Here is a 12,481-nt window from a genome sequence, read left to right on the forward strand (position 1 = left end):
TATATACGAGTATCTCCGCCTCCGCCTCCGCCGCGATGACTGACTGCCGGGTTTGACTGTCTAAGCCGCAGGTACAGAGTGATTAACCGCCGAGCTATTGCCACCGCAATTAGGATCGCCTCGGATCGGGATGCCCGAGATCCCAATAAAAGCCAAATTGAATCGGGAAGAGGGAAGGGGAACAGGGAACATGGAACTAGTGCAGGACCTGTAAGGATGCAGCTGATAATGGCAAAGAATTGCGTCGTCACAGGTTCACAGAGATGGCCAGCCAAAAAGGGGGCAAAAAGGTAGAACAATTTTTTAACATCAAACGAATAAAGGTCGCCCTCGCCCTAGCCCGAGCACACTCATACTTATACTCATATTTACTTTGGAAAAAGGAGCTCCTCCCGATTTGTTGCAAGATTTCTCTGTAAATGGCATAAAAAACCGCTCGAGAAACAAGGCGACAGGCCGTGGGATCGCTGTGGCTGTGGCTGTGGCTCTGGATCGTTGTTAAGATTGTTAATGGCACCCGACCTGTTCACGTTCCCGTCCACGATCACAATGTTGGACAATTAACACGGCCAGCAGCAACAAAAACAAGCGGGTTCTTGGAGGCACATCCTTGGGAATGTCGGGCAAAACAGAGGCTAAAAAGAAATCAAGGCCCACTATTTTTTCTCCTTTATAGCGTTCCCTTATGTATTTTATGAATTGTTCATATTTTGTGGATCATTCAAGGAGAGGCAGTGCCGCCATCAGCTGATCCAGGGGATTAATTATGTTGACAGGTTGCTGCAATTGGAGTGCCTTCAGGTTTCGAGGGCACCAATGCAATCGGAAAGTGGAATTAACTTTATAATATTTTCACGTTTCATTCAAGCCACTCCTTTGATATTTTCCAGGAACCAAAGGACATCCTCTGGGGCTCCCCCATTTGATCGAGAGTCAAACCCTTGTTATTAATAAACATTTCAGTTCTCAAGAAATGTGTATCACTCTTTGTGGATAGTTTGAAAATATAGATCTTGAAAGAGAATACTTTTCCCACGACAAAATTATAATTAGAAGATTGTACTAGGGATATACTACCTTTATTAAAATATTTAATTGCATCATTATTATTGTCCTGCGTACATCTGATCCACATACTCCTTGACACTGGGTCGCCGTATCAACTCTTCTGGCGGCATATCTACATAACACTTGGTTTTTTGGTAAGCCTCTACATTTGTGTAGCAGTGATGGACGTAGTTCTGACCCAAAGTGGACAGGATCTTTGAGCGGAGATCTGGCTTCGAAAATTCTGGAATAACTTTTTTCGGCGGGGTGACCAAGGGAGTACGAATCAGTAGGCCAGTCAAAGAAAAGTCAATGGAAAGCGGGGCAGGAGTTTCCACAGAATCAGAAATAGTTCCTGGACTCTTTGGCCTATTGGGCTTAGTTTCACTCTCTAAGGTTTCAGGATTCGGCTTAGAAAGTTTCAAAGACTTGGCTACCTCGTTCCCTCGAAGATTCCTTAGAATCTGTGCGGCTCGTGGGGGACCTTTCTTGAATATCCTCTGCTCGTCCGGACTCTGGGAGGATTTGGATAACTTGAAGCTCCATCGGGAGACCCCACATTTGGTGGTCACTGCATAGACGTAGTTCTTATCTGCTTTTCCGGGAGCCACTTTTTTTTTGTACTTTGGTTCCACTAATTTCTGCAGACGCTCCGACCTGCGAATTGATTGTTTAAGGGGATTCCTCCGCTTCTGGGACTCAGATCTTTTAGATTCCTCTTCCTTTGGCAACCATTCAGGAGTTTTGGGTAGCTGGCTAAGCGGAGATTTTTTTCTTTTCTTGGAAGATACAATCCTTTGATTATTGACAACTTCGAATGCCTGCTTACTCGATCTGTTTCCTGACTTTTCGGTGGCCTTGCGGCAATTCAATCGGTGTCCCTTGATAATATGCGGACTTGACTTGATGGCCTGTTCCATGGAGACAGTTCGGGAAAACAGGACCATGGCATAGTTTAACATATCCGTGCCGTTCTTCACGCAAACCCGCTCCAAATCGCCAAAGCTGCAGAAGTAATTGAATACATCGCGATGGGTAAGGACTTGATTCAAGTCGGGAATATACATCCGCCGACTGTTTTCCGGCTCGGGAGGCAACCGTTTGGGTGGCTGAATTACCACTGTACCTGGCTGGTACGGTACGGCCTCCGCCTGCAGAGTCTGCAAGCGAGCTGTGAAAGTAATTTAAGCATCTCTTTTATATATACCAATCCTGGCCAGCTTTTCCACTCACCAGCACTGCCAGTTTCCCTGGGCAATGAGTTGCCTTGAATGTAATAGGCCATCCTAGGTATTTTTGGCACTGGACCACTGTCCTCCTCACTAGGATCTATTCCCGGAAAACCTGGTAAGCCCACTGATGTATGGGGCACCGCAAGACAGCCCAAAGAGCTCCACGAGTTGTCCATGTTGACCAGTTGGTAGAAATAAGGTTGTAATATTTTCAGATGTCAATTTCACTTGACAACCAAACTCAAAGGCAACTCTGATGCCAAAAATTAGTTAAATAAATAATTATTTGTTTTTCAGAATATTTGCTTTTTTATTTTAAGTTGATTGAAAAGGGAGTTTTTATTTTTGACAATAAAACGTCTTTTGTTGACAATTGACAAAATCTTTGGCATTTATTTCCATAATTTTCTTATTTTTACCCAGAATCCAAAGCCTTTCCCTTGAGGCTTCCCCAAATCCGTGAGAGTCAAACCTTCGCAAACCTTTTGCATTGCATAAATAAGTAAAGAATGCATTTTCAGTTTATCAAAGCCTGGGAAAACTTCTCCCCGTTTTGCAAAAGGAAATGATTTGCCGAATTCGGTACAAATATTTTCGTTGGAAATTTAATAAATATTTTATGAAACCTTTGCTTAAAACTCGCCGCCCCATTCAAGGTCCCCAGAGTGTGTGCCGCAGTGAATGAATGTTCGTAACGGTCGGGATTGCAATTCCGATTCCAATTCATAAAACTGTTGCTACCAAATCGTGGCCAAATGAAAGGACCCAGTAGGCCGAAAGCAAAAACTCAGCTGGAATGCGTTGGCAGTTTGAATGTCGCCTCAGGTGACAAATTGCAAGGCTTGCACAGCACAGGTTCTCTGGGCTCTAAAAAGGACTCAATGACGCGGCAGGTTCCGTGCCGTCAAGAAAAAAAATGTGTCATTTCGCACCTCCATAAAAACGTGTCCCGAATGGGTTTCCCTGCCATTTGCCCATCAATGACACTGGCGGCCTTCGGTTTTGGTTGCATAATGTTTGACTGCTGGGCGGAAAGTTGCACATGGCTTCTAATGTGCGATTTGCATTTGCAATCGGTCAAGGGTAAACAGGATGTGAGGATGTGAGATGAATGCTGGGTGTTTACCCAACTCGCAGAAATCAGGGCGCATCCTTTTCACCATCATCCCGGTTTCACATCCTCTGCCACCCAAGTTACGTAAGCCATAAACAAGTGACTGGTCCTAATAGACTAGTTGCCAAGGCCGCAGAGATCGCCTCCTTCTCACGCCTCGACTGCATCCGGGACTCGTCGTTTTTCCAGCTAAAAACGCGGCAATATCCCTCAGATACTCGTGAACTTAATCCACTCATTCATTCAGTGTTATTCATTCATTCATTCGCTCACCCGCAAACAATAAGGACACAACTAGCAAATCTCTCTGGTGTACTTCAGCGAACAATGAGGGGCCCAAGCAAATTTCTGTACGAGGACATTCGATGTTCTCACGTTTATTCCACTGATTTCCTTCGTTTTTGGGTGTTTTTTTCGGCTCTTTTTTAATGTTGGCTTAAACCTCAAGTGACCGAGGGTTTGATGATGATGATGAGCTCACATGGAATTTGCAAAGAGAGAGCAGAAAAAAAAGGAAAGCGGATACTCAGCCACTCGCCCGGGTGTCCTGGCATCCTCATCATCCGCCGATCATCCCGGATATAGTTCGATATTTTTTGCGAGTTCGGCGCTCCTTTCACAACGCAATTCTGTGGAATGCCCCAAGAACACACATAATAATCAGCAGATAATGCCGTTGATTATCTCGGGAATGTCTATTCATCTCTGGCTGGCGCTGTGTCCTTCGAGTCCTGTCGCCTCGAATTTCCCTCGCCGTGTGCGGCCTGCCAAAAAGTGAGAATTTATGAGGTTTTCAACCAGAGTGCGGGGTGGAGTTTCCCTGGAAGGCGAGTGGAGCTGTGCCGCAACTGTGGGAAAACTGCATTTTCCGGCCTGACTTTGGCGTGTACCAGGAATTTCGGCTTTCGGCTTTCAACACGGATGCGATGTTGTCGCCTGTCGCTCATTGTTTGGACAAAACACAATTTAATTTGATTACAAATCAGAGAGACAGACATTTGCATTCAAGACATTTCCCAGCCAACCCCGGAGAACCCGCATTTGGTCAAGAAACATTATGCAGTCGCTCGATAAGCACGAAGTCTGTGCGATTGTCGCCTGATGAAGATGAATGATGTAATAATTCCGTCATAAAAATTACGCATACTCAGCATACTCCGTATCTGCAGGGTGGATTTACTTTCTACTATGCAGCTTTAATGCGAACCGGACCAAATTAAAGCTTGGAAATCATCGGCCAGCTGCCAGCTCAACAAGTTCTGCATGCTGTGTGCCAAGCTATATGTGTATACATTTTCATTTAGAACTGGTTTGCTCCGACTAACCCCATCATATCCATTTACATTTATCGCATTTCCCGAAAACCTCGAAAACCCCGAGCAGCTTTGATGTTTCCAAAAATTCTGGGCTTGTCGGGGCACAGAGAGGAGAAAATCGAAAAATCCATTAGCATGCTCAGCCGGGCAAATCCATCATAAGCCAAGCCTAAAAAACTACTTAAATCTCCGTTCGCCTTGACCCTTCTCCGGCTTCTTCTTGTTCTCCTTACATCGCATAAGTATCTTATGGATGCGAGTCGTGCATCCTTTATTTCCAGAGAGATGGATACTTGTTTTATGTCTTCGTTTCGTCGGCCTGTTGCCCTCGCCTCACCTTTGGTTTCGTTTTCTACAACTCTGTTTTCTACGCGGGCCAGTGTTCGATGGATTTTGTTTTGATTGCGCTGTCCGCTGGGTTCGAGACCCCATTCCCAATCCCCTATCCCGAAGACCCCATCCCGAAAACCCCATGCCCATTCCCATTGCCTTTTCCGATTCCTCTTTCTCGTTTGTAAAGTCAAAGTGTCGAATTGTAAAGATCAGTCACCTTTTGGTGGATCGCCTAGGCCGTACATACATAAATGGATGTGTGCATATGTAAGGCATCCCATAGATACATAAACATTTACATTCCTGCCCCCTTTCGTCGCCTTGTTAAAGTCACTGGGAGAAAATCAGTTCTCAGAACTGTTTGCTAACTAAATGAGCTGGGAGATTTAGTTCTCCAAATTAATGGTTTTAGAATCTGTTATAGTAATTTGGAGCTTATATTATAAAAATATACCTTAAAAATACCACAAAATACAATAGTTTTTATATAGTTTTGGGACATATTTATTTTTCGCAGTGCTGTAGAGCCGAGCTCTACCCCCTTATTATGGCAGGCATGTCGCCTTCTTCCTCTGCGATTCCACTGTGTAATCACGGGCAAGTTCGCTCCCTACCTCCCTAAAACACCACATACTATAGAACATATCCCAGCTCGGTTCGGTTCGCAGCTCTATGGCTGCACGCTTATTTGTTTGCTTGTGGGCTCCAGCTCCAAACTGGTACCGCCATCCGTTCCAGGGCGTTCACTGTACACGGGTACAGTCCTCTCCTGCCTTGGTGTTTTTCCTGATTTTTCTCCAAAGGGGCGCACGTCCAACAGGTTTGTCTAGTAACGAGTACGTGCAGCGCTCCCCACCGATCTTAATGCTTCTGTTGTTCTGGGTTCTTAGAACGCTGTTGTTTTCCTTTCGGCTCTATCTGAATGCCGATCGAGCCCCCTTTCTGCTGGGCTAGGAGTCAAGTTTACTTACCACACCGCATCGCTGTTTGCCAAGACTTTCAATGTTATGGAATGGAATTGTGGCGGAAACTCTGGAGGAAATCGTTTCAGTCTAAGCCGATTTGCTGCGGGCCAAGGCGGAAGGAAGTTGACCAAATGATGATGCGTGGAAAATATTAAAAAGGGGAAAACGTCAGGAAAGTCAGGGCACAGACCTCCATCGGCTGGAAAGATGGCTATATTTGGGGAATCATGAATTTTAATGTGGCAAAGACAGGAAAATTGTTGGGAGACAATGTTCTAAGGACAGACAAATTGGATTTCATTTAATGGAAGGTGGGAAAACCTTTACACGAATGACCATTAGAATCACTGGATGCATATTAAGTTTTCTTACAGTTCTATAAAACAAGAAACGGAATTAATAGGGATTTCTTCATCTTTCTAAGTATCCGATTTTTTATTATCGTATTGATTTTCCAGACTGTTATTACCCCTCGTTAAAGTTTTAATAGCCAATAATCGTTTAGTAAACCCCAGTCACGCCCATTTGGCCCTACGAGTGCTTCGCCCACGCAGTCGATGCCAAATAGAGATGTTGCATTTTATGGCTAATTGATTTTAATCTCGACTGCCTCCTTGGTGGTCACAAAATCAGCACACAAATCCCTATACATTACACTTAAGTGCAGGAAGGGCAGCAGAAAAAAAGAGGCCAAAGGGAAAATACAGATATATCTCGATAAGGTGGACGTTTTGCGCATCATCATCTTAATTTTGGAGAGCAGGATCTCTTCCTTCCAGGGCAAATAATTATTGCAAACGCAGATTAGCTGCGGATGAGTGGCCTCAGTGATCTTCGGCCAGTTATCAATGGCACCCACAGTGAGGTCCATACTGGTATATCTGAAGTTTCGGATCTCCCAGATGATAAACGCTTCAATGAACGGGACTGTCAACAATGAGAGAAAAAAAACTGGAGGGGGAACTGCAGAAAAAAGGATTTCATTTAGTTTTATTTATTTTCCTTGCCAGTCAGCTGACCGACAAGAGGGTTCCAGCCCACTTGAGGTCCAGCCCGGAGGACCGAACCTTAAGATAATATCTGAGTAACTCCACCTCCTAGCCTCATTGCATGGATTTTCTCTGTTTTCTACTTTTCTGAATTCTGTTATCTGGGGTAGAGCAAAACGGCAGAGGACAAAGACATTTTTTGGCGCTCTTTTTCTTGGGTTAGAAAAAATTTTACTGTGAAAGGATTTTTGAGCGGCCTTTCGGGCAAAAGGATTTGCCGCACCGCTGTTCATTTTTCGTTGGCCGCCTGACCAAAGCCAATAACTCTTAACAGTGTGTGCGCATTTCGTAGTCGGTATCTTCGAACTCACATCGTGAGTTAGGCCGGCTTAGGGCTTATATTTCCATTTCTCATTTCCTATTTCCAGAATTTGCATTCGTGGGCTGAAACAATATTCCACCCACACAGGACCGGGGAATATTCATTAGGCAGAGCCAAACAAAACCAAACAAAACCTCGGCCAAGTTAGTTATTCCCCCGATGCTTTTCTAGCAATATTTTCAAGTTAAAGCAGGCTCATCCCGGTCGCAAATCCATACCCTGCTGCCCCTATTGTAAATTGATTAACTATCCACAAAAGCAACCTGTAGCTGTTCAGTTACAGTTCGGATGAGAGAGCTCGAGTTAGATCGTTTTTCTGCATATCTCTCGGATGTATCTTTGAGGCCGCAACCCGAGCGCAAATAGGCCACACATGCGTGTCCATTGAGTCGGAAGTAAATGTGCGAAAGTGCTTTGTTTCCCGATGGGATCATCTGGTTTTTGTTGTGCAAAATGCGAGCTGGCAGATGCCAACGAGTTTTGCATATACCGCATGCCTAGATGTCTTATGCCGATCCATTGAGCAATCTGTCGTCAAACAGTTGCCGCCCTAAGTCCTCGTGCTCATCTCCGGACAGGTTCGGCTCATATGCAAATTATGTCCAAATTGTTCAACTTCCTGGAAGCCAGCACTCAACCAATAGCCCTATCTATAAGTATTCCAGATCTGGTTTTGTTTTTTGCACAAGTGTTTCCATGCCACCGGAAGTTTTTATGATTTTTTCTCGGAAAACTTGTAACAGTAGCTGACTTGCGTAATGTTTGCGAAGTCCTGAAGATTTTATTGTATTTTGATTTTCAGTTTTATTGTTTGGCAGGTCCTAAGCTCGTGCAAATCCTTTGGGAGAGAGAGGCGGCAAAGATATATGGGGAAAATGCATAATAGTTTTTCACACTCTGCCGCTAAAATCCAAAGGCCGTTGGATTGCCAGCATTTTGACTCGAATGTAAATTACTTTGATTGTTTAAACAGAGTGTTAAGAGCTGGGAATTGCCTTTGTCTCTCAGGATTTTATTTTCTGTATTTGTTCTGGAACAGAATTTCAACCTTATTGCAGGGGAGTTGATATATGGTTTTGGATAGAGATAGGAGAAGGATCCTCATTCTGTTTTTCTAAGCATTAGAGTTTATTTTTTATTTAAATATGGATTTAAGGATCACTAATCATAGGTTTTTTAAGACAGATCTCAACTTTTAACAGGTTAAATCATTTATTTTGCCCAACAAACAAGTGTCGGTGCGTTTGACTGCTTTGTGGTTTGACCACAGAGCACAACTTCAAAGATCTAACCGAAGCGAGGCGAAACCCAAGTATCTATGCAATTTTGCCTACTCATTGGGGCATGCTAATTGCCTTTGGCCAGAGTCCCAAAGAAATGAGTTGTAAATGAGCAAATCTAACTTTTGGCAAACACATCCTTGTCGGTCATAATGTCCTCGAACCGCAGGAGTGATGGTGTCACAATGCTTTGAAGTGGTTCGAACTCCGCCTGGAGATCATTAATAAACCTTTTTGCCAGGAGCCAAAGATGGCACATGAAACACGCCGACTTTCTAACATTCTAATGATAATATCATCAAAGGATTTTTGAAGCCATAGCGGTAACCAATCGATTCGCCACCTTATAGATACATATGTATAAATCCTATCTTTAGATGGAAATCAAACAGTAAGCACACGCCCACTCGCCTGCCCACGACCACAACTAACAAGCCGTGAAATTATTTTTTATTTTTCGGGTATATGTATCTAATGGGCGATGCATACATAAATCGCTGGGCTATGAAAAGGCAATTAAGTGAGGGCAATCAGGGAGTGGAGGATCCTGCTGAAATTGGTTGAATGACCCCCGAGATGATCGTGAGAACCCCAGTAACCCTTCGACCGAGTGAGTTCTGAAGAGGTTACACGCTAAAAATTAGACGATTGCGTTTTAGTGTGTCATTAAAATCGGACTATTTGTCTGCGATCTCTCGGAAGGCTCCTACGTATCCATCGAATCCATTTCATTTCTCGACCTCTGCCTGGCTCAGCAGTTTTTCCGTTAAGGAATCAAAACATATAATTTTCCCCCCGCCTCGAGAAGAGGGAGACACAACAGGTCTGTGGAGTGAGGGAGAAGTAGAGCCGAGAATCTCGGGACATAGAAGAAAATCCAATACATACAGGTAGGCGTATATAGAACCAGAACCCGAACCCGAACAATAGAACCTGTTTGACGGAGGGGAAAGTCCAACTGGAATCGTGCTCTCATATAAGAAGACCTGCTGAGATTTCCTGCCGCAAGGAAATGGGAAAAACAAACCCACGAAGGCTGGGCAAGGGAAAAATGATAAATGCCCAGCAAACAGGTTGAGAGGACAGGTAGCGGGAGGGGTAAGGTTAATCTCGGGGCCCCTGGGGAGGGGGTGGACTCGGAGGACTTATCTCTCGGTAGCCCCGCGTCCCAAGATCGAAGCGAGACCTGCACGTGGATGTGGCTCTGGATTGGATCCTGGGCATCCATCCCAACGATGATGAAGCCCTTTCTTCTCTATGCGCACTGCGCACTTCCAGACGTCAAAGACCCTTTAACGAGTTCTGTATTCAAAACCCATCAAGGCGGTTGGGGTAAGAAAACGAGTTGAGGATCTTGTGGTTTTATGGGGGTTTGGCTTTTTCACAGATTACCAAATTATTTTCCATTCTTCTGGGCTGCGCAGGCGTTCCAATGTAAATGACCAAACAAAGGAGCGCGGGGAATGTGTGATGGGGCCCCGCAGTTGGCCTGGGAAAATCGGGGAAAAGGCTGCTGGAGTCCAACTTTCGGACCTTGGACCCTGGCCATTAAAAAGTGATTTCTATATGAGCTGCATGTGTATACTTAGGGCAAACATACATATATGCATTATTTATAAGGTCCAGTTTTTGGGGTTAGCTGTGATTTTGGTTTTGAGCATATAAAACACAATCAAAATCATGATGCAGATGATTTTTTAAGATCGTTTTTTGACCTTACAGCAAGTAACAAAGAACCTTCTTAGAGTAAAAAAGTGATTTTCTATATATATCTTAAAAAGTTAAGAGGTTATAGAATAATCAATAAGGTAGTGTATTTTTGGTAAAAAAATTTCTTAAAAAATTGTTCAGGCCAAGGAAGAAAAGTTTTTTCCAGGCTCTTCCGATTTACTGATCTCGGCCAGCAGACATAAACAATGGAATTCAGATGGCTCGACATCTCGGGACTGTTTTCATTTCATTGCCATGTAAATAAAAGTTTCAAACACATGTGGACAATGTTGCAGGACAACGGCGGCATAAACAAAACCCGATCGCAAAGGTTTAGGACTCAATAAATTGCCGCTGATCCTGATCCTGAGAAGTCGCGACTTTTGACCCAAACTCGAAGACAATTCACTGGCCGCTGCTAATGAGCAGTCGGCCGGGGGTTACTTGAGATCTTATCAAAACAGAGGACACAGACTCAGAAATCTGGCAGGATAACGGTAGCGGCGATCGGTTTTCATTAGATTCTTTTTGGCGCTGCCGCCCCGATTTGTTTACGGCTATGTGTTTATTAGGGGCACCCAGGGAAAAGACGGGGAGAGTTACGAGCGGGCCTTGAAACTCGAGTCGCCAGTGCGGAGTCCTTGAAGTGGTCAACCCGGCCATATGTCGTCGTCGTCGTCGTCGTCCTTGCCCCCGGTGATATATGCATGTTGGAAACTCAGTCTCCATCTCGGGATCCTTTGCATGTGGTGTTGATTGAGCAATTTGTGCGGTGTCTGGTATATGGTATATATGGAGAAGGTGCTGGTGTGCTCATTGATTTGGAAGCTGTCAGCGTGGTTGCTCCAATTTCATGGCCGATTTGCTCAAGTGCATTCTAATTAATGATCGAATCGGATTCGGCTTAAGAACTATCTGGCCATGAAATTTGAGGACATCTGGCGTCTTTTTAATCAGGCTCAAGGTTGCTGGACCAGAAAGGGTTGTCTGTTCTTGTGCCTAACGGGTCTTAAAGGGTCGATTAAGGTATCAAATTTCTGGTTGTGGAATTTTGTAGGAGAATTATAAAGTTAACTTTTGGGAACAGCTATTTCTTAATATATTACTTTTTAAAAAATCCTTTTAAAATCCCCCTAACCCTCATACCTTGGTACTTAGCTTCCCCGAATCGAGCAATTTACGACCGCAAACATTGTCTAATATCTGTGCGGCCAAGGCCACCCAACAATTGGCGCTACTTTGAAAAGATCATTAGCAGGAATAAGATCGTAAAAATTCGTGACACGCGAAAATAAAGCAAGTGCCGCCCACTGGACAGCCATGAAATTGCGACTCGGAGGAGTCGGTGCCATTGCCCAACCCAATCCCTTTTCCTGCGCCGATCGATCGATGGATGGATGGTCTATGGACCCCCCGGGAAATCAAAATGTTCAATTGCACACAATTGCGGGCTCGAGTGGCGTGCAAAAGACAAAGGGACGACAGCAGGATGACCGGGGCAACAAATTTATAGGGACACAAACACGGGCCGACTGTCGGCGTCTTAGAATCAAATGCACTGCGTCATCGGCGACCTCGGCAACCAAAATATATCATAAATGCACACAGGTTCTTGAGACGTCCTTTATTTTCTGAGGTTTTGCCGCCCTTTTATGATTTCTTGGGCTGTGGGGATGCGCTGGTGGTCGAGGCGATTCCAAGAAGCCAGCAAATACAAAGAGACTGGGCGAAAATATTATGAGAAACAACACAGGGAGTAATTAAGGGAGTCCCATCCAGTTATATTTACACTTTTTAATAGATTTCTTTTTTTTCTGTAATATTTATTTGCTTGCCTAAAGGATTTGTTTGCCTAGCAGACTGTTTGATCTGTGTAGTTTCGTGGGTTGCGTTGCTCGGTGGTGTGAAGGAGTTGGCAAGCCGATTATGATTTGCCACCACACAAGTCGAGGTCGAGGCTTGGTAACGCGGGTTTTATGGAGGATTTCGGCGCAGGACTTTGGCTAACGTGTCAAATTGACAGCAGGACACTTTTTCCGACTCCGATCCTGCGGCAATTTCGCACGGTCTGAAGGGAATACCTGCGCCTAACCCACGCGGCGTTCCTGGCGGG

General features: G+C 44.5%; 1 protein-coding gene across 1 annotated transcript; it reads right to left on the bottom strand.

Moving 5' to 3' along the window:
- Positions 1-1,063: 1,063 nt before the first annotated feature.
- Positions 1,064-2,501, bottom strand: LOC108025993 (uncharacterized). The gene is made up of 2 exons (XM_017096684.2): positions 2,281-2,501; positions 1,064-2,218 (listed from the first exon to the last, which is right to left on the bottom strand). Exons 1-2 carry the CDS (start codon positions 2,453-2,455, stop codon positions 1,107-1,109), a joined length of 1,287 nt encoding a protein of 428 aa, XP_016952173.1. The 5' UTR covers positions 2,456-2,501; the 3' UTR covers positions 1,064-1,106.
- Positions 2,502-12,481: the final 9,980 nt, after the last annotated feature.

The sequence above is a fragment of the Drosophila biarmipes genome, chromosome 3R, assembly GCF_025231255.1.
Source record: "Drosophila biarmipes strain raj3 chromosome 3R, RU_DBia_V1.1, whole genome shotgun sequence".
Taxonomy (NCBI): Eukaryota; Metazoa; Arthropoda; class Insecta; order Diptera; family Drosophilidae; genus Drosophila; species Drosophila biarmipes.

Coding starts and splice junctions, on each gene's coding strand:
- LOC108025993 (XM_017096684.2), bottom strand. CDS start 2,455: ATGGACAACTCGTGGAGCTCTTTGGGCTGTCTTGCGGTGCCCCATACA. Junction 2,219..2,280: donor CAGGGAAACTGGCAGTGCTG/GTGAGTGGAAAA, acceptor TTACTTTCACAG/CTCGCTTGCAGACTCTGCAG.